At 34.8% G+C, this 27269-nt stretch overlaps 1 protein-coding gene and 1 pseudogene across 2 annotated transcripts in view; one reads left to right on the top strand and one right to left on the bottom strand.

Moving 5' to 3' along the window:
- Positions 1 to 222: 222 nt before the first annotated feature.
- On the top strand, positions 223 to 340 carry LOC111731759 (annotated as a pseudogene).
- A 5715-nt stretch (positions 341 to 6055) lies between these two features.
- The window catches only part of CBFB (core-binding factor beta subunit), a 49055-nt gene continuing 27841 nt past the window's right edge, over positions 6056 to 27269 (bottom strand). Inside the window, exons 5-6 of one of the 2 annotated variants that reach the window (XM_011380427.2) lie at positions 17765 to 17891; positions 6056 to 8311 (exon numbers count right to left, since the gene is read on the bottom strand). In XM_011380427.2, coding sequence (XP_011378729.1) covers positions 8289 to 8311; positions 17765 to 17891 — 150 coding nt within the window. In that variant the 3' untranslated portion in view covers positions 6056 to 8288. The remainder of the gene's footprint in view (positions 8312 to 17764; positions 17892 to 27269) is intronic. The other variant, XM_011380426.2, reaches the window with a different exon arrangement.

Raw genomic sequence — 27269 nt, 5'->3', positions numbered from 1 at the left:
GGGACAGGGGACAGGGATCAGGGAACATTCACCTTTTACCATGCATGACAAGCATTAAAGATATCTTTAGGAAAAGTTAGTTGAGCAGCTGGCCTAGATGGTGTGGGAAGGAGATCTGGAAAAAAAACTTCTAGGGTTGTTGAGGAGTATTCTTTTTAGTCAATTTAAATGTACTCAGATCCAACCAGACTAGGAATGGTTCTTCTATTAAAAAACACTTGAGTCTATGGCCATACCACCTTGAACAAGCCTGATCCCGTCTGATCTCAGAAGCTAAGCAGAGTCGGGCCTGGTTAGTACTTGGGTGGGAGACCACTAGGAAGACCAGGTGCCGTAGGCATAATAAACAAACCAACAAACAAAAAACACTTGGAGGGACTTATTTCTGGTGGACGAAGAGGGGTGGGGCAAGCTGAGTGGGGTATGAGAGAGGAAAGAAAAAATTAAAGAGAAGGCCACACACTGGATAATGATGTGAAAAGGATTTTTAGTTTGGAAAACCTAAGAAACAGAAAGAACAAGGTTGGGGAGGCCCCTAAGAAATTTCCTGTTGGGATAATAGGCAAATTGGTTTCTGTGAACAATGTCAGTCAACAACAAATGGCTATCTTTGCTAATTATGCTATTCCCAAACCTTTGACTTAAGTGTGATCCACTTAGGTTTTTGTCAGGAGTGGGAGTGACAGCTTTGGGATGGTGGTCTGGGAGGAGGCCATAGCCTAGAGGTTGGTACACAGAGTGGAAGCAAGAGGTGCCTCAGGGGAATAAGACAACTTGGGAGACTGTCAGCAACTTCCATTGCCCCCAACTGAGGGTGAGGATGTTTAGAAAAATTGAACTGGCTGCTGGTGGACTGCTAAGTATATTCAAGAAGCATGGGTACTATTTGTGGCAGTTCAAGCCAAACATGCAAGGACAGGCTCAGGTGAGAGTACAGTGGTTAAGCATATGAACTAGGAATTTAAATCCTAGTTCTGCCATTTAATAGTTTTGTGCCTTGGGCAAGTGGCTTAACTTCTCCATGCCTTTGTTTCCTCATTTGTAAAATAACCATGTGGTGGCTGAAAAATGACTACTTGAGATTTATTACTTGTAGGAAATTACTGTTTGACTATCACCGTGGGAACAAAAGGCTTTTGATCATAGGAACATAACATTCTGATAACAAACTTTCTGCTTCTGTACTCCCCGCTTGCGCACCCCGACCTATAGGTTGACAGGTAGTGAATAGGAGAAAAATAGACCTTTATGTTCAGACAGAATGAGGAATGGGATTTAGGGCTTAAAAACTCTGTACCTCTACCTTTCAGGGTTGCTTAATTTGGAGTCTGCGTACCCCTGGCAGACCCAGCTGAATAGTGTGATTCCTATAACTCACTGATTTCTGGTGGTCCGTGTGTCTTTCGGGGGCTGACGGCTACAACAACCATACCTCAAAGATGTGTTAGGAGGACTGCACTTATAGGAGTGTCTGATTTTGTATATAATGAATTTTTTAAAAATCTAATAGTGACAGGGAATTGACGGAATCCATTGACAGGATCTACAAACTGGATGTAGATGAGGGAGAAAAGAAGTCAAAAATAAAAACACAGTTTTCCAGTTTGGGTAGCTATATGGATGGTGGTGTCATTCAAACAAGAAAGTGACTGGGGGAACTGACATTGGAGGCTGGAAGAATACCAGTATCTGTGTTAAAACTGTCATATATAACTTAGAGGGCAGGAAATATACTAAATTTGAAGCCCTAGGTGAAGAGCTTGGAAAACAGAATTTTAGTACCATGGTTACTATTGGTTGCATTTCTCAAGGTAAAAAAAAAAAAAAAAGCCATTTGAAAGCAGAAATAAAAGTTTACTGCATCCAGCAAATGAGGGATGGGGCCAAGGGTCATGGAAAAGTGAACTGGGGAGCCTCTCCCAATCGGCCTTTCAAAGAACACTCCCCTCTCTCAGGGTAGAGGGCCCTCAAATTCTCCCCAATGACATTCCATAATTTTTATAAGGCCAGACTTTATTCTTCCCCTTTCTGAATGGAAGTGTTTCCTGCAGTTTTCCTGTCCCTACTTCACCACTGTATACTGACTGTGTAGAGAACAGATAACCACATATCGTAGAGTTTTAGCTCAATGCCTGACCAGATGAGACTTTGTGGTTGTCTCTATGGTAGGTGTATTTTGAGAGAAGTAAAATTAAATATTTAATAATCAAGAGTGGCCTGTGATAGTCATTAGAGCTATCCACAAATATTTTGACTCTTACTTGGGCAAAAGGTATGATTGCAATTCCCCGCCCAGGTGAATTTGGATATGGCCCTGTGATTTGTTAGGTCCAATGAAATGTAAACAGAAGTTACATGTGTCAATTTCAGGTGAGTTTTAAAAGCCAGTGCCTTTTCATTACACTATTTTCTTAAGGCTGTATCACATGTCTGGCAATGTTCCAGCGACTGCTCTATGTCAATACTGATGATATTCAGCAAATAAAAGATAAGTCTTTGCTTTCTTCCCGTAAGTGGCCTGAAGTGATCTCCAAAAATGGTTCGCTATCAACTTGACCCAGAAAACCCCACAAAATCATGCAATTCAAGAGGTTCAAATCTTCGTGTTCACTTTAAGAACACTCGTGAAACTGTCCAGGCTATCAAGAGTATACATATCTGAAAAGCCATCAAGTATCTGAAGGATGTCACTTTACAGAAGCAATGTGTATCATTCTGTCGTTACAATGGTGGAGTTGGTAGGTGTGCCCAGCCAAACAATGGGGCTGGACACAGGGTTGGTGGCCTAAAAGGAGTGCTGAATTCTTACTGTGCATGCTTAAAAATGCAGACTAATGCTGAACTTAAGGGTTTATATGCAGACTCTCTGATCATTGAGCGCATCCAGGTGAACAAAGCTCTCAAGATGTGAACTTAAAGAGCTCATGGCCAGATTAATCCCTACATGAGCTCTCCCCACCACATTGAGATGATCCTTACTGAAAAAGAGCAAATTGTTCCTAAACCAGAAGAGGAGGTTGTGCAGAAGAAAGATATCCCAGAAGAAACTGAAAAAGACAAAAATATATGGCCCAGGAGTAAATTTAGCATCAAATAAATGCTAATAAAAGAGAGAGAAAAAAAGTCTTTAGGCCAATAAAGTTTTGGGGTCTTAAGGCAACGTAACTAGCCTATCTGGCAAGTAAAACAAAAAATTGTCAATTATGTCTCTTGTACTTTCTTCTCAACTTTGAAATATCTCCATGCCCACTAAACTACCATTAATCTCTCTACTGGGTGACCATATGATCAGTGGGACTGCTTCTGTTTCCAGTCTTGCTCCCTCCAATCAACCAAAATGAGCTTTATCAAGCACCAATTCCCTCAAACTCACAACCCATATTTGCCCTTGGGAACGGTTCAAACGTTTTAACATGGCTGGAAAAGCCCACCCAGCATTGCATGTGACCCTCACCCTGGCCTCTGTGAACCCTTTCAGATTTAATCTAACTACTCCATTTCACGTTCATCATAATCAACTGCTCTTAGTTTCTCAAAGTTGCCATGATCTTGGCCTGACTGCCTGTAATATTTTTGTCACTTTCTCCTTGCTGCCATCCTTTGAGATTTCAGCTCAAATGTCTCTTCTGACCACCCACACAGACAAGGTTAGATGTACTCTGTAACAGGAAGAATTTCCAATAACTTAAATGTTATTACTGCTTTTGGTCAGTTTTTGAGCTAGACTGTACTAGACCATGTCTATTTTGGGCACTGAATATACGCTTTTTTCTCTATACAATCTGAGGGGTAAAATAATCATACTTTAATCTTTTAAAACAGTAAGCCTCAATATTTTTTTAAACTTTTTTTTGGCTGTATATGTCCTTTGCCCACTTAAAATCTTAATATCAATGTGAGCCAACACGTGCAATTAAAAAACTTCTAGTAGCCACATTAAAAAGGAAAAAGATAAAATTAGTTTTATTTAACCCAATATATCAAGTATCAATATAACTTGGCATATAAAAATATATGCAATCAAAATAAAAAATTAGTGAAATATCCTACATTCTTTTTTGGGGGGTAATAAGAGCTTTGCTATCTGGTGAGTATTTTACACTAGAAGTGCATCTGAACTCAGACACTAAATTTTCAAAGGCTGAAGTGAAACAGTCTTCCCAAAACAACATTTTAACAGAAAAATATCTAACATTGCCTGACTTCTAAAATTTAAATTTAAAAAATAAAATTCAGTTTCTTGGTTGTACTAGCCACATTTCAAATGCTCAACAGCCACATGTGGCTGGTTCCTACCATATTGGATTATCCATGGATATAGATTATCTTTTCTAATCAAAAATTTCCCTCCATATCTTATCTACTCATATTTCCCAGTCTCTGAAACCTGAATAAGGTCAATAAAAACCTTAACTCTAAGTTGCTTACATTATTCTAATCAGAAGTTGAGTTGAATACAGTGACTTACTTACCTGTTTGAGTACTTTATAAACCAAACTGCCACTTCCAGCCATAATCCTACCCACAATAGTAATTTTCTAGTCTTGAAACATTTTTGAAAAGCTATATATGTATATGAGATTGTGATGCAAGAAAGGAAATAGATACTATCTAGGGGGAACCATGCCTTGAAATCTGCCTGCAAAAGACTGAAATCTTACCTTTAAAGAATGTCTGGAAGATCAAAACACCAATGTTGTCTTGTAAATATTCGTGTATGTCTTTGTGTATAAACACACACACATATATATATGTGTGTGTGTATATACATATATGGCAGTATGGCTGTTATGGTTTTAAAAATGCATCCACTAACTGCTGACATCCCACCCTTCAAGAGATAAAACTTAATGCCTCCCTTGTGAGCATGGGCCTGACCCAGTGACTCATTTCTAACATAGAGAATATGGCAACCTAAGATTAGGTTATTAAAAAGACTGGCTTTCATCTTGGGCATGCACTCTTTCTTGGAACACTTACTCTGGAGGAAGCCAGAAGCCAAGCTAGGGGTTGCACTATGAAGACGCCCATGTGGCAAAAAACTGAAGGTCTCCATCTTCACACCTAGCAAGGTATTAAGGGCTTTCATCCGATGATCTCTGAGAAACTGAGGCTAGTCAATGACCACATGAGTGAGCTTGGAAGGGGATCCTTGAGATGACTATAAGCTCAGTCTGACAACTTAACTCTAACCTCAGGAGAGACTTTGGACCAGACCATTGAACTTAGCTTCTTCCAGATTTCTGACCCTCAGAAACTGTGAAGTGATGTTTATTGTTGTAAGCTGCTAAGTTTTGGGGCAATGTGTTATGCAGCAATGAAAAATTCAAACAATGGCTTATAGCTTGCAAAAGCTCCCCACTGCCAAATGAAGCATAAATCAAGTAAGATATTTCTTTTCCCGAGCAGCTCGAAACAAGCATATCAAAGTACCTGTTTCTAGAGGTGATACTAAAAACATGATGCTACTCCTCAAAAACTTTGAAATTAACCCTCAGAACATGAATCTTGTTTTTTGAAATTTTGCTTAATAGTGCCAATTTAACATTTAAAAGTATTTGTCATCTGCATTAAGTCTGCTGGGGAATAAGTAAATTTTTTCATATAGATCAAGCATAAGGCATGCTTCTAAAGTAAAAGGCTTAATTTTTTGGTGTAGGAAAATGCCAAGGAAAGTCCTAAAAATGTATGATATAACACCAACACAATCAAATTAAGTGTATATTCCTAAAATGACTAGCTGAAAAGAGGTACTAATTTGGATGTGTAATTTTTGGAATTCTTACTCCCCTCCAAGGTCACTGCTTGACAGTCATCTCATAAGATGGGTAAATCAAGCCAGAATTTTTGAAAACCATAATATACATTGGGAAATTAGTATTCTGTGATATTTATATATTCTTTAGAATTAGCAGAAATAACCACTAGATGCCAGTGTTGTTTTTTTAAAGTTAAAAAGCAGGATGAAGGGACAGTTCAAAAACAAAATCAATTTCATGTCATAACAAATCCTAGAACAGAAACTGTTGGATTATGTTAATAAAGAGCCAAGATCCTGTTTTCACTACACAGAAGTTTATTGTGAAAGTAAATTAAACATACAAACACACAGTATGGCTAATGGTGGCAAAAGCAATCTGGTAGCTTAAGGCAAGTTTTAATGGAGATGAATTTAGAAAAGATGATGCAATGATGTAATTTTGTTTAAATATAGATTATGGAAAAATATCAAATTGCATCAATAACTTAATAAAAGTAGTTTTCAAAGCCTGCATTATTGGAAAAAAAGGGCTCATGATCTTAATGCCAGCATTAAGACAGACGGAAGCAGCACAGTGCTAAATGACAGAAAAAATTCAGTATTTACAGAAGGATGGCAACATGAACATCTGACATTTGATCTTAGTTACTGGTAGACTAAAATCCCTTAGCTAGAAGCAATAGAGAAAATGTACCATCATGTTATTTAAAAAAATATTTAAGTGCAGAAGTCAAAAACCAAGGAGCTCTGTGATAAAGTAACCTTAAAACACCACTGTAAGGACCACTTAAAAGGCGATTCCCTCAGGGGAAACTAGGGCACTGAGTGTGTAAACATGTGAGCTGCACAACACCAAATAACAACCAAATTCATTCATAGTACTTAGTTATACAAGATCAGCATGGTCTTTTATGATGCATTATTGTTTATAACAATTTAAACACACTCCTTACCATGCATGACTTCAAATATATAACAAACATTTTTAGTCTGAGATACAGGATATGTTTATGAATTATAAGACCTATATACAATGAAAGTCGCACCTCCCTTATCAATCAAGTATATATGTTTTAAATGCAATGACCTTATTCAGACTTCAGTTCACTTTCTGAATTGACCACGTCAGTTTTTCGAACTCTTTAAAATAATGCCATTCTATTATGATAAAATACATTTTTGCAAAAATTCAGAAATGTAGTAACATTTAATGAATGTGACCATGAAAAATATTGTAAGGAGGTGCCAAAGGATTTAGCACTTTTTTCCAGTTTTGTATTAAAAAAAAGTTGCATTCAATTTGACAGTGAGCCTATTTAAAAAATATTCTTATACTAATTCATCTCAAAAGGTTCTATTAATAGTCCTTTTGGAAAATACCATATATATAACCTGTGAATTTTTTCCCAGAATAATTAATGGAAGAAAATGTATCCTCTGCACCAATAAACATTTTCTAAGACTAATCTTCCATCACCCAGAATTGTTTTTACAAAAGCATGCATTATAAAATACACATAAAAGCAGCTATCTTAAACATGATTTTAATACAATATTACCTTTGTAGCTGATTCATCACTGTCTCCAGTTTAATATGCTGTTACATACATGAAGAAGCTCCAGTATCCCTTTTCTGATTGACTTAAAAAAAAAATCCCTGAATAAAACAGAAGCCAGACTGTGACTTCTTTAGGCATTTCAGTAGAATATTATTTTCTATGGAGAACATCTCCAGACAAATTCATGATTACAGAACAGAATCGAAAACAGATCTGGGGCAGATTAGAGTTAATATCAATTAAAAATTTATATGTTTAAAAAAGAAAGAAAAGGAGCTGATCATCAACATTTAAAAGGATACTGCAACTTTAACAACTGTAAACTTTGTGTTAGAAGGCTGTGGCAGACAGCTCTATGCTACTAGGTTTTTAGCTTGTAAGTAACGCAAACGTATCAGCAGTTTTAAAATGCCATAGACAATAAAAACAAAAGGAAATGGAGGCAACAAAACAAAAAACCAAGAATGCCTAGCTAGAATGAAGCTGTATAACCAACACATCTAAAACTACCACAAAAAAAAAAAAAAAGGCAACTGATTGATTAGGGGGAAAAAACCCTCTGATAAAAACATTTTAATTTCTTGTTTTTAAATGACATGAACTTTTAAATTAAAATGGAGGGAGAAAACAAGAGTTTTGTAAGTACATAGTTTTACCTCACTACAATAATGCCAACAAGTTAGCTTGAATAGAAAAAAAATTTAAATTATTACTGGCTACATGCATACAAAATTAGAAATGCAGGTATTATAATCATAGTGCAAAACCATGGCAGTTTATGATGTCCTGTCACTGCCTAAGGTTGAGAAATAGACTGTAGTACCTCCAGTTATCACAGTTTCTGGTCTTCCAATCAATTATTTTTGTCGACTAGAAACAATGTATATGTAAAGATTGGGGGGCACACCTGCTGTGTTACTAATTAACGAAGTTTGAGGTCATCACCACCACCTAAATTGGAACCAGGACTAGGGTCTTGTTGTCTTCTTGCCTGCAATGACAAAATCATAATTTGGGGTCAAAACATGTTTTGAAAATCAAAGTGCCAAATAAATAAAAGTTTGCAACTAAAATATTTTGCTAAAGTTTCCTTAAAAACCAAGAATAAAAATCTCATATTCAAAAGGGAATTACTGAAATATGCACTACATATAAAAGAACAAATCTACATTTACAGTTTTACTTATAAAATTTGATGTATTTATCAAAAATATATTCTCTAGCAGATTTTAACTATTTTTTATTAGCAGACTGAACATTGACTAAATTTTAGCACAGTCCTTTCAATTAACTAGTTAGGTTAAAGTTATGCTGCATGGTTAAAATGAAAGAGCTATGGAATACTTATGGATTGAAAAAGTAATTTATGTTCCATACAGATGCTAAACGTCGTATAAGGACAGATCAATTCTGCAAAATCAGTGATGATGATATGAGCAGCTGGTTTCAGTCAATGAAAGCTAGCAAGGGGGCTGGGCAATGAAGAAACACGGAGAAAAGTCAATCCTAATTATATATTTAGAAATCACTACAAACTTACCAATAATACTTTGTGAAAAGGATATTTCGGCTTTTGTCTTAAGATAAGGGTAATTTTCAAAATATTTTAATAATACAGGACGACTCCAAAGGAGTACAAAGAACAGTCATCAGCCGCTGGAGTTCTCCCTACTGGTCATGGCTGTGAAAAGGCTGCCATGTGTTGGTCTGTTTATATTTTTGGTAAAAGCATGGAGAGGAATAAAGTCACTTTGCTATTTATTTCTTTTGTTTCTATTTACATTGTGAAGAAGCAATGAGGAAGATGTAAAGAAGACATTGTAAAGAAGGGTCAAGAATAGGAAAAATAAAAGCGGAGGGGAAGTCTGACAGTATGAATGAGAGCAGAGAAGTAAGAAAAAGAGAGCTGGGAGACTGGGAGGAAATTTAATGCTAAAATGGAAGATGTATGGGCAGTCACATGAAGGAGACAAATACAGAAACAGATTTAGGTTCAGAGAAAGAGCTTCTACAGGACTGGAATTCAACAACTGGATGAGCTGCCCTGAGAAGCAGTGGTGGTTTTCTAATGGAGGAGGCTGGATGTTTTAGAAGGAATTCTTCTGTGGGTAGTAAGCCTGACTAGATGATGGCAAAGAAACTCTGCACTTGATTATTCTAAAAGCATAAAGTCCATTATTTCTAGTTTCTTTCTCTCCAGTCAATCCACATGGCCCTTGATTCTCACTTATTAACAATTTTTCAGAACAGGGTTTTAATATAAAGCAGCCACCCACGAGCCTGTTGAGAACACTAATGTGTTTTTAATATTTATAAAATTAATCTAGATATTTTACCACAGACCTCTTAATATCAGTTGCTCGTTTCTTTCTTTCTTTCTTTTTTTAATGTATCATCACCTAGAAACAAGGCAAATCCAATTTCTAGAAGGCAATTATGACAGGAGTCCAAAATGAAGAGACAAAAGGTGGGTCATCAGGTACTGAAGTTTTCCCTAGTGGTCAGGGCTGTGCAGAAGTAGCCAAGGGCAGTGATAACCAAAGGAAAAAGAATAAAATTTCTTGGTTGATTTCCATCCTTTTATTATCTAGATCATCAAATTGCTGAACATTCTTCATGAGAAAATGCCCTAATTATTAAAAATAGCTACAATGTATTGAGTGTATACTATGTCCAGATACTGTGCTAGTAATCATTTTATGTTTGAAACTTGGCTAAAAGAATATAGAATTACAGAATTTTAGAGCAGCATAGTACTTCAGAGATCTGATTCAACTCTCATTTTGCAAATGATGAACCCAAGAAGGTTAAGTGATTCCTCTAAGGTTACATAGTTAGCTGGTGGCAGTCACAGACCTCTGGAAAAGATGAAACTTTAACTCACAATTAGCATTAATGTCAGCCTCTTAAGTCATTGCTATTTATCCTGATTGGTTAAGCTATAGGAGACACAGAGCAGAAATTTTAAGTCCTAATATGAAAAAAAGGAATGCACTTTCCCCAAACTCACTAAAAAAACCCAGGTCAGCAGACAATTGTAAACACCTGTAGCATAAGTAGGCTGCAAGAGCTGGCCTAACAGCTATGTCAAAAATATAGCTCTTATAAAGTATACAGCTTCAGGAATACTTAAATATAAATATATTTAACTGACAGAACAAAATAAAACCAATAGTAGAAATAATCTACATTTCTTGGCTTGGATGGGGATGGCTCTACCAACTTATCTGTGATCTTAGACAAGCTTCTTACCCTCTTTTAGCCTCAATTCCTCAAAATAGAGATACACCTTCTAAGAGCATTTAAGATTCAAGTGTAAAGCAAATATTGTAGTGTCTCCATCTATGTCATCATTTCTCACATGTGGTACATAATAAGCACTCATGGTGCTGTTATTACAACAAAGCTGTTCATCGCTTCTCAATTTATCTAAAAGAACTTCTCAAATGTTAAAATCTGCTTCCTATAGATAAGGGTAATTTTTACAAACAAAAACAAGACTAAAAAAATAAATTTTAATATTATGACAGGCAGCAAACCAAGACACTCTTTCTTAGTATGGGAGAAGACGGATCTACTAACCTCTTCCTCATTCATCCTTTTATAATTCTCATTTTTAGTCTGAGTTCATATTCCCAGTTCACTCTCATCTACTGCCTTTACCTAAAACATACCTCAGAAAGGCCTCGTATAGACAGAATCTTATGTTAATTTGTCCTTACACAAATATGAGTGTTGGTAAAGTGATCTGAAAACTGAAGTCTGTGGGGATTCAAAATAAATAAGGCTGGGATTTTTTTCTTGGACCACACAGAATTGAAGGCTCCAAAAACATACAAAACACAAATACAAAAGCCACATAAAGCCTTTTGCCTGTTTTTATTTCCAAATAGTTTCGACATAAAATTCTCCTACGACTGCTGAATTGTATTAAAACTGCCTAGAGTAGAATAAGTAATAATTATTTACCCATTCTCTGATATTAAAGGCAACAATTTATTTGCTCATGCTTTATAACTTAACCAAATGAAACCATTTCCTACACAACGATAGAGAAAACCTCCTTCAGTGCCCTGTCACCATGCAGCTGAATTAAGAGCCAGCAATGTTGTATTACAGTTTTTGGTTAAGAAGGCAATCAAGATGGAAGCAGCCTCTAAATAAGAGTGTATATGAGCTTCTATCAAACAGATAGTTGGAGGTATCTTTCCAATTTATTTATGACCAGAGCACTCATTCTGTTCTTTATTAACCTCAATCTCCCTTCGCAAAAGCCCAAAAGCGGGCATTTGAATTATAGTTATAGAGATGTGTAACCTGAAGAGAACTACCATGGGTAACATGTCATCTTCAAATCGTGGAAGAATTCTCAGGTAGAAAAGGCTGGGCTACTTCTATGTGGCAAGAGACATCAAACGGGCAGTCATTTCATAGAAGCAATGTCTGTGATTACTTTTTCTTTTTTAAAGTCTACTTTTCATTAAAGTACAGATGAGTGCACAAATCATAAATATATAACTTGATGAGTTTTCACTAAGTGAACACACCCACGTAACTAGCACCCAGATCAAGAACATTAACAAAACTTGGAAACTTCTCCTTGTACCTTTCCCCAGTCACACTACTCAACCCCTCAGGTAACTGCTATCTTGACCTCCAACAGAACCAAGAAAAGTTCAAAATCCTTCATTGTTGTTAACAAACAAACAAAATCAGGATCTAAAGTAGCTCAGCAAAATAATATTTGAAGTTAGGATACGCCTGCCTTTACTGCTATTCCAGATATGTTAATTTGTCCTTACACAAATATTAATGTTGGTAAAGTGTTTTGAAAATTGAAATCTATGGGAACTTAAATAAGGCGGGATTTTTTTCCTTTAAGCCAAGGTGTACAGAATGAGGGGGTGAAGAAACTAGCTTCCACTGGGTCCCAATTTAGGTGTGAGAAACTGAGCTAGGCAGCAACCCAGGAAGAAAGGTGTTATTAGCCCTGTTTTACAGATGAGGTTCAAGGGAATAAGCAACTTTCTCAATGTCACATGGCAACAAGTAGTAGAGCTAGGATTTGAACCAGGGCAATCTATTACAAACATCACACTCAGTCTTCCACATTAAAGGTACTCAAGTTACATGCTGCCAGGTACTGGGTTCCCAGAAAATACCCCAGGGACTTCCAGAGGGAGCCCAGAATAATCCCCGCACCTGCTTCACTCAGAGCAGTGTCCTTATATCTATTTTATATACTGGAGTTCTGTATAAAATTTCAAGTGAAGAAAAGATTTCACATTTTTTAAAATGCCTATATGCCAGAGGATATAGATAGTAAGTTCTAGAGGACTCTGTTTTTATCATTCTGTGCTAATAATAAAAAACAAATTTTATTTCTTTTCTAAATAGGTAATAGATGCACGATACAAAATTCAAAAGGTACAAAAGATAAACAGTGAAAAGTAGTGACCTTCCCATGTGGCCCCCAGATACCTGATTCCCCTCTATGGTTTCCATTTCCAGTTTTTTATGTATCCTACTAGAATGACTATGAACATTCAAACAAATATGTGTATGTATTCCTTTTAAAGATATCCACAGGGTAAGATATTATACACAGAATTTTTACCTTTTGGCTATCAATTTATTATACACCCTAGGTTTAACAGTATATGGAAGAGATTACTAAAGTACACAATGTGTCTTCATTTTACTATAGTTTTTCATTTGCCAGACAAATGATAATCTGCTATTACCTCTAAAAGGTAAAGAAAATATCACATTGCTAAAATACTCTTCTCCAGAAAAATCTAAAAAAGAAAATGCTAAATTCTACCATGAATGATGGACTGAAAAGTTTCTAAACTTTACCGATGGTGAAATAGAATTTTCTAACTGATTTCAGGTTAAAGGACACTGGTGAAAATCAAAAACCCTTGGGCTATTAACTACTTGGAGTTCTGCTTCTCACTGTCAGTAATCTCAACATTACACATATATTAAATGCTCATGAACACCACCATTACAGGTTTAGCATGACAGAGCCAGAGGCCTCAGAGGTTATCCAAACAGAGGCAGGACATCCCTAAACCTCTATGCTGCCAGGATTTCAAGCTTCCAAGGACCATCTACTGGGTTACTGCCATCCACTAGTTACCACTATTCCTTGGCCCTCATCTCTAGTCAGGCATCAGGACCACCCACTAAAATCATCATTCTGTTCTGCCTTGGCTTTTTCTTTTCCAGGCAAAATGGTTTCTAACCTCTCCTGGCAAATTTCATTTTTCAACTTAATCATTTTTATGGGTGATGTGGAAATTCATTTTCCAGTTCTAAGATGTATTTGTGGAGATCTTTTGGTTAGGAAACTGGTTTAAGTATTCACTCTTCCTTGCATTAACCAACTATTTGAAAGAGAGCAAGTCAATTAATTTTTCTAAGAGTCTCAGTTTCCTCAACTGTAATAAGAATGTGAAGCTGAATGTAAGAAAACCATTTTTTAAATAAAATTGTGACTTTTCAAAAAACGAACCCAAAAACAAAGGAAAAAATGTGTCCAAGTATATAAGGCCTCCTACAGATGTTTAAATTACAGGGGGGAAACATTTTTCTCCAATGTTCTTTTTTAGGAAAAAGGAGGTAAACTAAAGAAAATAAGCTGACATAAGGGATTTATGGATTTTTAAGGGAAGTAAAATATACATGTGCAAGTGTCAAAAGACATGAATACCCCCAACTCCTCTAAGTGACTACCAGTGCAAACTCTGGAGTCTGATTTCAGCCCAATTTTCTAGATGTCAGTTCTCTACAACTGATGTTTTAAATTACTGTCATAAGAGACTACAGGATCTTAAATCATTGATGAAAATCTATTTTTTCTATGCTCTAGGTCATAATGCAGGGAAAGTGCCCTGATACACTTTAGAGAACTAAAAGGATGTTCTTGTTAGCCAGATAATTCAATTAACTGGAACCATCACTGTGGTAGAGCTTTTAGTGCTAAAGACGTACTTCAGAGATTATTTACTGAAGGCATACACATACCAAGCACTGTACTAAGTGCTTTATAAGCATTTTCCCATTTAATTCTTGCAACAATTTCTATGAGAAAACGGGCTTGAGACTGGAAAGTGATGGAGTAGGACTCAATTAGGCCTGACTACAAAGCCCATGCTCTCAAATCAATGACATAAAACCAACTGAAAACTATCTACACAATAAATTCTGACACCTCCATCAACACACTGTATTTTTGTTCATATACAAATGTAAACACACATTGAAATGTTTTTCTTCAAGTAACATTAAAAGAACAATCGAACATTTTAGAAAAGGCAATTCTTAGTCTCAACTAATGGAGCATTTTATTTAAAGCAAAAGATATACAACTTTCTAAATAACTGTTTCATTAATTCTTAAATAGTTATTCTTCAAATATAGTGTACCTGAAGAACACTTTTTTATAAAATGATTCTTATATTCATTTAAAGTCATGTTATTAGCATGCTTCAGAAAGACTGACCAATCATGTTCTCTGACATGGAGAGATCTCTTACTCTTTTGCTCCTTTGCGTATACTGTTGCTTTTGCCCAGGTTTTCCCTAACTTGTCCAGCTGGCAAACTCATGTTCTTCCCTCAAATCTTTGCAAATGTATTCTGTGAATCCCCAAGCAGAGGCAGATATAAGCACTCTATCCTCTACACTGCCACAGTTCTCCTTCTGAACCTCCATTATGTATTGCTGCTGCTAAAGCAGACTGCAATTATCTGTTTATACACCTATTTTCCCTCAAGACTGATAGTTGCTCAAGGATAGAAACCATACTTTTTTTCTTTCTTCTTTTTTAGGCCAGGCAACCAGTGGTTGATCTCACAGATTGCAAGAAACTTGTCATTTTGCAGTCCCTTATTTTTTATTTTTATGTCTACAGAACCTGGGCTTCCCAGGTGGTCTCTCATCCAAGTACTAACCAGGCCCGACCCTGCTTAACTTCCGAGACCAGACAGGAGAAACCATGTTTTCATCTGTATATTTCCTAGTCCCTAATGCAGGGGTTCATTGCTTAATACATTATCTAATTAATATAAACCAACAAATTATGAACATTTTAAATCTCCATCGAGATGTATTATTCTACTCTAACTAACCTACCTACAGGCTATCCTGTAACTCTAGTTTTCCAACAGGCAAGGTAGGAGCTGTTTTTTGATGATCTCCATATGACGACTAAACACGATGTAGAAAACACTGTAGTGGGTAATGTGGAAGTTAAAAAATGAGCGGCCCTGTCTTATTGGGGATCACAATAGAGTAGAGGACAACACATATTTATAATTGTTTCAACATACTGTTCAGTAAGAACAATAATAAAAATAAGAAGAGATCTGGAAACTACAAAGTAAAAGGGCTAATAATGATTAAGAAGACCAGAGAAGAGACTGACAGATAACATTAAGAAGGGCCTTGATGAATTGAGAGAAAGTACATTCTTGGCCAGGGAACAAGCAGCATGAGCAAAAAGGTTTGGTATAAAATAACAAATACATATTATACATTTTAAAACTTCTTACTATTACAGATACAAGCATTCTGAGAGAAAATGCTATGTAAGTTTAATCACAAGAACTGTAAAAGCTTCAAATAAAACAAACGTATTATATCTCCTGTCTCTTCCAGCTAATAAGTATGGGAACATTAGTTGCTATCAGCCGATTAAATCAATTCACTCAATGACAAAGGGAAATATTAATCATTGAAAGATAACTTTATTTCATACACTAACCACTGAGTAGGCTTGAGTTTTTTCACTTATTTAGAAGAACTGTAACATAATAGAAAAAACATATATGAAATAATATCAAATATAGCAGCTGACAACTAGTCAGTGCCACACACTCTAAAAGTACTTTCACAAGAATAAATAATAACTCTGTTAGATAGTTATGATTATTAGCCCTATTTTATAGATGAGAAAATTCAACCAAAAAGGTGAAATAAGTTGTCCACTAAGTGGCAGAGCCAGAGTCAGATCTTGCAGTCTAGCTCTAGAGTCTGGGTGTACACACACACACACACACACACTTTTGTGTTAATTTAAATAATAGTGTAAATAATAATGTACATAAAACTTTATGCATAGAAAAACCAAATTTTCTGTAATATATGGCACTGACTTAAAACATTTTTTAAAACATTTTTTTAAATGTGGTAAAATACACATAACATAAAAATTACCATCTTAACCATTTTTAAGTGCATAATTCGGTAGGGTTAAACATTTGCATCGTTGTGAAACCAATCTCCAGAACTCTTTAATGCCTGGATATTATTCTATTTAGTTGATATACTAGAATTACATTTTAATTCCATTTCTTTTGATTATCAAAGATAAACATGGACTTTTTCCTCTATCTTCTTGTGTAAAGTGTTCATGTTGATAATTATGTACATAAAGTTGAAGTACATGACTGACATTAAGATTTGACAATATTCTTTTAAACAATCAGTTCTTATCTTGATTGTTTGTTTTGTTAAAGTATACTTTAGAGTTTGGATTTCAGAACAACTTGCAGACACTTAATTTTTATAACTGAAGTATGCTTAAAGCAGGGTATAATTTTATGTAGAAAAAATTAAACATCCATGTCAATTAAAAGTCATATTAAATCTAAACAGTGGGCAAGACAATAAACTTGACATGGGTAATAAAACCATAGAAAGACACAGAAAAGTGATTACTATAAAAAGCAAGGTAATGATTACTTTTGAGAAGAGTGAAAGGGTCATAATTCAATGCATACATGGAAGGGGGTGCTGGGGTAGCTGTCAAAGTTTTATTTTTTGACCTAAATGGTATTTATAAGGGTGTTAGCCTTATGATAATTAAGCTACATATTACTTTTATGTGGATTTCTTTATTTGTTTTTTCCTTTACCATAAAAAGGTGTAAAGGAAATGAGTTTAAGCTAATTCTAGTCTTTAAGTAGTTTTTAAATATTAAACTTTATAGTAAGAGAATACACAAATGACTGAAAATTATATTGGAACAAAAACAAGACAAATATTCATATAAAAGTGGAAAATAACAATATTCCCCAAAAGTTTTAATATTGTTCTCAGAATATATGTTCTATGATAACATAAGTATTTTTTTTTTTACATATAATCTAAAAAATAATTATGAAAAAAGAGGTAAGATATTTGGATCAAGAGAAAATTTGAATTAAGAGAAAATACACCTTTTACTATATGATTTTTATAAGGACCAATAAATGAAGAACTCATGTACAACTTTAAAATTAAGACTAAGTTTCTTTATAGTGATTACATTTAATAAACACAGTCAGTGAGTACAACTTTTTAAAAATAAAAGACAATATTAAACTTAAATTATTTAAAAACATTATGCACAAACATTACAAATAGAGCCTGAGAGTTTGGGGGAAAGTACTAACCAGTTACTGCCAGCAGCTGTGAAACTCTCACCTCCATTTCCTCCCGGTGAGACCTGTCTCTATCTTCAAATTCACGTGTCCTTCTCCGAACCTCTTCAAAGGCCTGTTGTGCTAATGCATCCTCCTGCTATCAGAGAATATAAAAAACAGATATTTAAATTTTGATTTATAATAAAAATTAAAACTTTGGGGTGTTTTATTTTTGGAAAGAAATAACAGCAGAATATTTCTCAAAACATCAAAACCATAAAAAAAATCCATGTCAGAACTATTTGAAAAAGAAATTTCAGTATTTTCATGTTTTATATCACACATATATAGTAATAGTATTCAATCATATTCTAACAACTGAAAATACTCTTCCATTTTCTTTCCTTACCTCATCCTATTCACCAAAATAAAATCTCGATCAAATCAATATTTATACCACAGAAGTACAAGAAAAAGATTTGGTATATACTTCAATAATTTGGGAGAAGACAGGCCAGGCTGTCTAATTATGACACTAAAGCCAGAAATATAAAAGAGAATATTAACAGAACTGATTATACAAAATTGGAAACTTCTAGACTACAAAAAGTAAAAAAGGGATATTATCAAGAAAAAAATATTTGTGACATATAGCAAATCCTAATCCTTTCTCAATTAATAAAAATCTGCACATGAAGGTATCTCAAACTCAGTGTGTCTAAAAAGGCACCACTCATTCATTTCTGCCAGCAACCTGAGCCACCTTTGACTCTTCATTCTCCTGTCTCCACAGAGCCAATCAACTACCAAGTTCTATCCATATGACCTCCTAAATATTTTTGGAATCTTTAGTCTCCTTTTTATTCCTACAAACATTTTTCTAGTTCAGACTTGTAAGATCTCTTATGTAAACCACTGCAAAGGTCTCCTAAACAGTCTCTTCCTGCTTCCATCCTGTCGTCTTCCAATCTACCATATAGCCATCAGAGCATGCCTTCTAAAGCATGATCTGACCATATTTCCCTTCAATTTAAAAAGTTCCCTGTATACAGCACAGGATGTTCAACCTTTGCAGTCAAACACTTCTCAAAACTAGGATTTTTGACGGTATACTTGAAGAAACTAAAAGATCAAAAACAATACCAAAAAAGTCATAAATATTCACCTTCCTAGATTCATTGCAGCAAGGAGTGGCCAAATAATTCAGGTCTAGCCAATGAGATAGCAGCATAAGTCACCTAATGGGGCTTCTAAGAAAGTCATTTAAGATGCATTTCACCTTTTCTCCTTCCTAGGAACTGATGCAATGCCCAGAGATAGTGCAGCCAGCTTGCAAACATAGTTAACGAGGATGCAGTCACACACTGATCATAGCACAGTAGGAAGATGAAAAGACCTAGGGCTCTGATAATATAATTAAGTGCTATATCAGGCATAGATTGTGTATGACTGGATATTTTGTTCTGTGTGATAAATCCTTTCTGTTAGTAGAGTTGTTACTTAAAATTTCACTGACACAAAGTCTATAACTTAAAATTGAAAGGTGTGATCAAATTTCCATTCTTATGATGCATTTACTAGCTTTGTAAATGTCCCAGGGCAAGGTACTTCATTTATTTAAGCCTTAGTAAACTTGGCATAGCAGTAACACTTACTTCACAAGATAGTTGTAAAGATTAAAAAAGATAACATGTATAAAAAAGTACTTAAGCACAATACCTGACAGTATTCAATGCGTTAGCTATTATTTTACAAGCATTTATAAACATACAAAATTTATACATTTGACTAAACATTATCACACACACACACCTACTGTATTCTTAGAATGTTATTATATAAGCCAAAGGTATCTGCAAAAGAATGCTATTTTCAACTCTCAAGGGCTTTCTATTTAGTTAGGTATCAACTGGGATATATCTGCTGACAACAGGGTATCTGTGCATTCACTCATTCACTTATTCTACAAATATTTAGTGAGTCTTTATTACATCCAAGTCACTGTGCTAGATGTCATGGATACAATGAGAAGGAACAAATGGTTTTTTTCTTCACAATTTCTGGCCTACTGGGGCAGGTGGATAATGAACAAATAATTACAAAAATCAATATATAATTATCAACTGTGATTTAGTAGAGAAAAATTACATGATGAAATAAGAGCATATAATGTGAAATGTGATCTAATTCCCTAAGGAAATTATTAGCCACTAATGTGTATACTAGCAATGGTCATAGATTATTATTTCATTAAAAGAAAAAAGTATCATTACTAATTAATAGTTGTAGTAAAATAAGCCAAGAGATTTGGTAGCCCTCCACTTTCTAATTCCAGCTTCTGTCTTGGATTCTTCTAATGAGATGTGAAATGTATGTGTAGTAAATAGTCTGCACTTTAATAAAGGGTTAAATCTGAAAGACGAACGGCAATTACCAATGTTATCCTGATCATTTCCCACTGCAATCTTAAGTAACACCTCCCTTTCAAGGTCAGTATAAAGGGCACTTGCTGATTAAACTACACATTTACCCAATAAAGTATGCTCAAATGACCAGGGACAACTAACTCTACGAGTCTTCGATGGTAGTGGGAGAAGTTTTTAACATTCTGGTCCCTGCCAAATACTTGTTACATACTAGTCTGTTACTCCATGGTCTATACCACGATCTGCACAAAGTAGTCATCACAAAAGGTGGTAGGGTGTACGTGAAACCCATGTGGGAAATGAAGGCCAAGCAATGCTTTCAGAGCATATATAGAATTATTCTGACCATTCTTGCTGCAGTGATTGTCTTTATTGTATTATATAAATCTACAATTATGTTTTTTTACAGGTTAGTAATACTTACCTTTCTGCAGCAATGAATTTAAAAATGGAAGTCATGTTTAATGAAAAATTAAGAATCAAATTCATTCTTAGAATGTTGATGATGAACATGTAATTAGCACAAAATAATGACATTTAATATTTTCTGTGCAGACCAAAACGATATCACTGATCACATGAAAACCAAAAGAAATAAATCTGATGAAGTATCAACATATACTTCAAAGGCGACAATTTAACATGTGCAGCTGCGAATAGTAACATTTAACGTCCACTCTGTAGAATATAACTTTCCATTTAAATCAAATAACTCTTCTAAACTAATTTCACTCACATTCTCAGGCACATACAAAAAAGGAAGATGTTCATATGTTGGTTTCATTAACAGAAAAACCTTGCAAAAAGTTAAAGGATAGTAGTTTTGCATCAATGTCTTCAGGTACTTCAAATAGAAAATCTGTTAATTCCAATAATGGTTCAACTTTTTTAACCTGAAAAAAAGTATCAAAATATACCTCATTAACTGCACTTCACTGTGCTGCATTTTTTTTACAAACTGAAGATTTGTGGCAACCCTTACAACTCACTGGAGTCTCAGATAATGGCTAGCATTTTTTAAAATAAAGTATTTTAAGATTAAGGTATATTGTTTTTTTAAGACATAATGCTATTGCACATTTAACAGACTACAATGTAGTGTAAACATAACTCTTATATGCACTAGGAAACCAAAAAAAATGGTGTGACTCCCTTTATTACAATATTTGCTTTATTGCAGTGGTCTGGAACTAAATCTGCAACACCTCCAAAGTATACTTGTAAAACTTTTTAAAGGTTATTACGCTGAAAGTAAAACATCTTTTTGTGACTGATGAAGTCAATGAATTTAAAAAGTATATCAACAAAGATAAATTATTGGCTCTGCTATTGATATTACAAATACAGATGTTGGTGGAAGACACATTTTATAAAAATAACATTCTCAGTGAATTTTTAAAAACTACAAAATAGGAATTTACTAGGAACTAGTTGTGGTATACATATAATTGATAATTGTTATCCAAACAATTCTTATCCAAAGATATTCTCCCATATCATTTAGAAGTTACTGTAGCATAAATTACAAATATATTTATTTATCCACAGTTAAAGTAACTGAACTATAAAATTTCTATGACAAAGCTGATGCTGAATACATAAAAATTCATCACAACAGTATGCATGCACTTTGGATTTTAGAAAATCTGAGCATTTGAAAAACTACTCTGAAATCGATTTAGTTCTTATAATGGCATCAATTTTTTTTTTTGATGAGTCCTAGTAGTTACATTTTATTCAAAATTAGTTGGATGTCTCTAATTAAAGACAATCAGTTGAATCTCTGATTCAATGGTGAAGTGCCAAAATTTTCAGTTTAAGTTTTAGAGAATTGCAATTATTTAAAACATTGAAATTTATCCCTACGATTTACAAAAAATAAAAGATGAAAATACAATCAGAAAACATGATTTAATTCTGAATTTATATAACTGTTCTCAGAAGTATCTTCATTTACGGGAAACTTTTAAAACATTTTATTAAAGTATATTATATAGTCATGCATCACAGAATTATGGGTATATGTTCTAAGAAATGTGTTGTTAGGCTACTTAGTTGTTGTGTGAACATCACAGAACGTACTCAACACAAACCTAGATGGTATGGGCTACTATATACCTAGGCTATATGGTATAGTTCCTGTATAGCATGTTACTGTACTGAATACCGTAGGCAATTTTAACACAATGGTAAGTATATATCCAAACATATCTAAACATAAAAAAGGTAAAGATATGGTATAAAAGACAAAGAACAGTATTCCCATACAGGCCACTTACCAAAAATGGAGCTTGCAGGATTGGAAGTTGCTCTGGGTGAGTCACTGAGTGAGTGGTGAGTGAATGTGAAGGCCTAGGACATTATTGTACACTACTGTATACTTTATAAACTAAATTTATAGCCTACACTAAATTTATATCTAATAATAATTTTTCTAAAAATAATAATCTTAGCTTACTATAACTTTTACTTTGTAAACTTTTTGATTTTTTAAACTTTTTAACTCTTGTAATAACACTCAGCTTAAAGCACATTGTTCAGCTGTACAAACATTTTTTCTTTATATCGTTATTCTATAAGCTTTTTTTTCTATTTTAAAAATATTTATTTTTTCTTTACTTTTTAAACTTTTTTGTTAAAAACTAAAACACAAACACACACATTAACCTAGCCCTACACAGGGTCAGGATTATCAATACCATTGTCTTCTATCTCCACATTTTGTCTCACTGGAAGGTCTTCAGGGTCAATAACACACATGGAGCTGTCAGCTCCTATGATAACAATGTCTTCTGGAACACCTCCTGAAGGACCTGCTTGAGGCTCTTCTTGAGGAGGTGTCACTCTTTTCAGAAATATGTCCACGGTGGTTTGCTGAGTTTCTTACTTTTTTCCTCAGAGATTTGCTTGTAAGCAAATAACGAACCATGAACATTCCTCTCTATTAATGAAAACTTTCCCATGCTGGGATCTATGTTTTTAAACTTTTTAAGGAGCTTGCTGAGGTCTACAAAAGCTTCTGCTATACCCTTCACTGTGAATTTTCTTTGGGGTTCTTCTCCTTTTTCTTCTCCTGCAGTTTCTTTTTCTCTTGGCTTTTCTTTAGGTATTTGTTCTTGTTCCAGTTCCAACAACTCATTAGTCAACTCCTCTGGAACCACCTCAAGGAACTCTTCAATGTCATCCTTACCCACACATAGGTTAAAGTTGTTTGCCTTCTCAACCGCGGCCTTGTTGATTTCTACAAACCCTTCATCCTTGGCAAATCCTTTGAAGTCATAGACAAACCTCTTGAGTGTCTCCTTCCAGAAGCCATTTATACATTCCTTGGTGACATCATCAAAAGCCCATGCAAGGTTCTTGATGCAGGCAATGATCTTGTAATTCTTCCAGAATTGCATCAGTGTTTCCTTCAGTTGTAGCGATAGCCTGGGCAAAGGTCCTCTGCAGATAGTAGGCCTTAAAAGCTGCTATAATTGCTTGATCTATGGGTTGCATCAAAGAGGTGATCTTTGAAAGGAGAAACACCACTCTAATATTGGGATAAAGATCACCAATAAAAAGAGGATGTCTGGGAGCATTACAACAATAAGCAAAATTTTGAAAGGTATCTTATTCTGTAACTCTACTTTTCCATTTTGCTGGCATAGCAATTCAGGAGGGATTCTTGAAAGAGCAGCTGGGTCATCTGTGACTTCTTATTGCTCCTGCAATACACTGGTGGTATGTACTTACTGATATTCTTGAAGGCAATGGGGTTCTCACTATGCCATATCACAAGGAGTTTTAATTTGTAGCCTGTACCTTGCTCCCAAGACTGTTAGTTATCTTCTCCTTAAGAGCTATGAAACCAGATATTGGCCTGGCCTCCTTATGGATAAAAGTCCTTTCAGGCACCCCTTTCCAGAACAGGGAGGTTTCATACATACTGAATGTTTGCTCTGGCAAGTAATTTTCCTCCACAATCATCTTATCTACAGAGTTTCTGAATATTCATTCTTCAGCTGCCTTCACATCAGCACTTGACTCACTTTCATGGTATGTAATAAGTAACGATTCTTAAATCATAAACCACCCAGAGCTAGCAGTAAATTCAATATTGTAGTCAGGTTAAGCCTTTTCTTTCAACAACACAAACTTTTTGCTTTGGCCATAACTGTCATGGTGCTGAGAAGGGTATACTTCTGTATGGTCTTCAATCAAGAAGTTTCTCCATGTCTGATATAGGCCTTTCCCAAATTTTTGCTAGTTTCGTTGCCTTCAAGGAAGCAGATTCTTTAACAGCTTCTATCATTTTTTTCTTATTCTTCAAGATGGCAGCTATGGTGGAATGGGACATACTAGATTGGCAAGCAAAAACCGTCAGATTTTCCACCTTTGTAGTCCTTAATCACTTTTAATTTCATTTCCAGGTCAATTATTTGATGTGGCCTCCTACTGGCAACATAAGCAATGGATTTTGTACATTTAGGGTCAAGATGAACAAAACATGAGATTAAAACAAGCACAAGAGAAAAAAATGCAGCAACTGAAAGTATCCTACAATAGACTAAATAAAGAAGATGTGGTATATATATACAATGGAACATTACTCGGCTATAAGAAAAGATAAAATACTGCCATTTGCGACAACATGGATGGACCCTGAGATAATCATGCTAAGCAAAATAAGCCAGACAGAAAAAGTTGAAAACCACATATCACTTATATGTGGGATATAAAGCTAAAGCAACAAACAAACATGACCAAAAAAGAGAGACTCATGGACATGGACAATAGACCAGTGGTTACCAGAGGGAAAGCAGGAGGTAGATGGGGTAAAAGGAGTCAAATATGTGGTGATATAGACAGAAAGAAATCTAACTATGGGCGGTGAACATACAATGCAAAATATATATGACTTACTGTTGAATTGTACACTTGAAACTTACTGGATTTCGTTAACCAATGTCACCATAATAAAAAAAGGGGGAAGGGAGGGAAAAAAAAAAAAGAGAGAAAATAATGCGATCAAGAGACACCGTGAACATGAAATGTATGAGGCTGCTGTCTGCGTAACACGGGATACTGTTTTATAGCAAACTTTTTTTTTAAGAAGTAGAAAGAATACATTCTAAAATAACAATAAAAAGTGTAATAAATACATAAACCAGTAACACAGTCATTCATTGTCATTTATGTAATCATTCCCATTGCATACCAATGCCTTAGAGTAGAACTGGATCACAGATATACATATGTGGTTTTAGTATTCATTGCCAGTTTTCCAAATGTTATGTCACGTTTACATAACCAACCAACACACCAATTATTGCTCCACGTCTTTGCCAATGTTTGTCATATGTGCTCTGAACAAAGGCAAAAAGACAATACCTATGAAAATATTTCACCTGAAATATTTATACAATTTTTAAAAATGGAATTGTGACTATTCTATTTATCTATTAGCTTACCAGGTATCTCAGCATCTGTTTGAGAATTTTGTTCTCACATGGCAGAAAGAAAATGTGCAAGCTCTCTTATGTATCTCTTCTTATCCGGACACTAATCTATCGCATCAGGGCTCCACTCTTATGACTTCGTTTCACCTTAATTACCCCCATAATGGCCCTATCTCCAAATTCAGTCACATTGGGGACTGGGACACCAACATATGAATTTTGGGGGAACACAACATTCAGTCCGTAACAGTTGTACGTAATGGGGCCAAGATTCACAATTATATGACTATGAAGCTCTTAGTCCTAACTTGTAAACTTCATTGCCTCTTTACTTTTATTATCTTGCAGATGATTCTGCGATGAGGAAAGCTATAGAGAAGTGCTGACTGTTGACTAAATGGCTGGGGTCTCCTGCTTTTTATTATATTATTATATTACGTAAGACCTATTATTATGCTAGTTTACTATCACAACAGCTGGCATTTACTTTGTAGTAATAAAAATCAATTTGTGAACGAGGGAGACAAGTTTTGGAAAATTCTAAGTATGGAAAATGCTGTGGGTTAAACTAAAAAATTTTACCTCTCTCTCTAATAAAATACTTCAGTTTTAGAAGTCAACTCAATCTGAAATTTTCCCTTATATAAATTCAACTTGTATCACTTCTAACAAAATCTGCCTTCAAAATTGCCATTTACTATTTTTCTGAAAGAACTGGGGACTAATCCTGTGGAAATCAAGGTAGAAGAAATTCTTTCTTAAGAATTTTAACTTTAAATCTTAATTTTTTTACTAGGAAGGTTTCATTTTGATCTCTCCATATGAAAATCCTCACGTTCCATATACGAAGAACATGGGAAGAGATAACAGAAAGAAACAACAAAGGGAGCTCCTTTTTATTTCTGTCATTTGCTTCTGAGATTCTCTGTTTTTTAAGTTTGACTATGATATATCTAGGTGTGGGTTTCTTTCTGCTTATCCTACCTGGAGTTCACTGAACTTCTTAGATATGAAGATTAATATTTTTCATCAAATTTAGAAGTTTTCAGTCATTATTTCTTAAAATACATTTTCTGCTCCTTCCTAGCTCTCCTCTCCTGGGGCTTTCATTAAACTTATGTTGGTATGCATGCTGGTGTCCAAAAGTCTCTAAGACTGTTCATCTTTCTTTGTTCTTTTCTTTCTGTTCTTCATGCTGGATAATCTCTATTAATCTACATTCAAGTTTACTAATTTTTCTTCTGCCAGCTCAAATGTGCTGTCAAGTCTTTTTTCATTTGTTATTGTACTTTTCAATTCTAAAATTTCTATTTGATTTTTTAAAACAATTTAGATCTCTCTACTGATATTCTCTATTTGATGAGACATTGTCACAATTTTCCTTTATTCTTTACAGGGAAGAATTTTCCTTTAGTTCTTTGAACATACTGATAAATAATTGCTTTTTAGTCTTTGTCACTAAGAACCAACATTTGGGCTCCCTCAAAGACAGTTTCTATTGCCTTTTTCCCTGAGTATAAGTCACATGTTCACGTATATTTGTGCATCTCATAATTTTTTGTTGAAAAGTGGACATTTAGATAATATACTGTAGCAACTCTGAATTCTAACTTCTGCCTCAAGCTTGCTGTTGCTGTTTTTTGTTTGTTTTGTGACTTGCCTGGACTA

Source organism: Pteropus vampyrus, unplaced genomic scaffold, assembly GCF_000151845.1.
Source record: "Pteropus vampyrus isolate Shadow unplaced genomic scaffold, Pvam_2.0 Scaffold394, whole genome shotgun sequence".
Lineage (NCBI taxonomy): Eukaryota > Metazoa > Chordata > Mammalia > Chiroptera > Pteropodidae > Pteropus > Pteropus vampyrus.
This window is presented reverse-complemented; position numbering and strand designations above follow the sequence as displayed.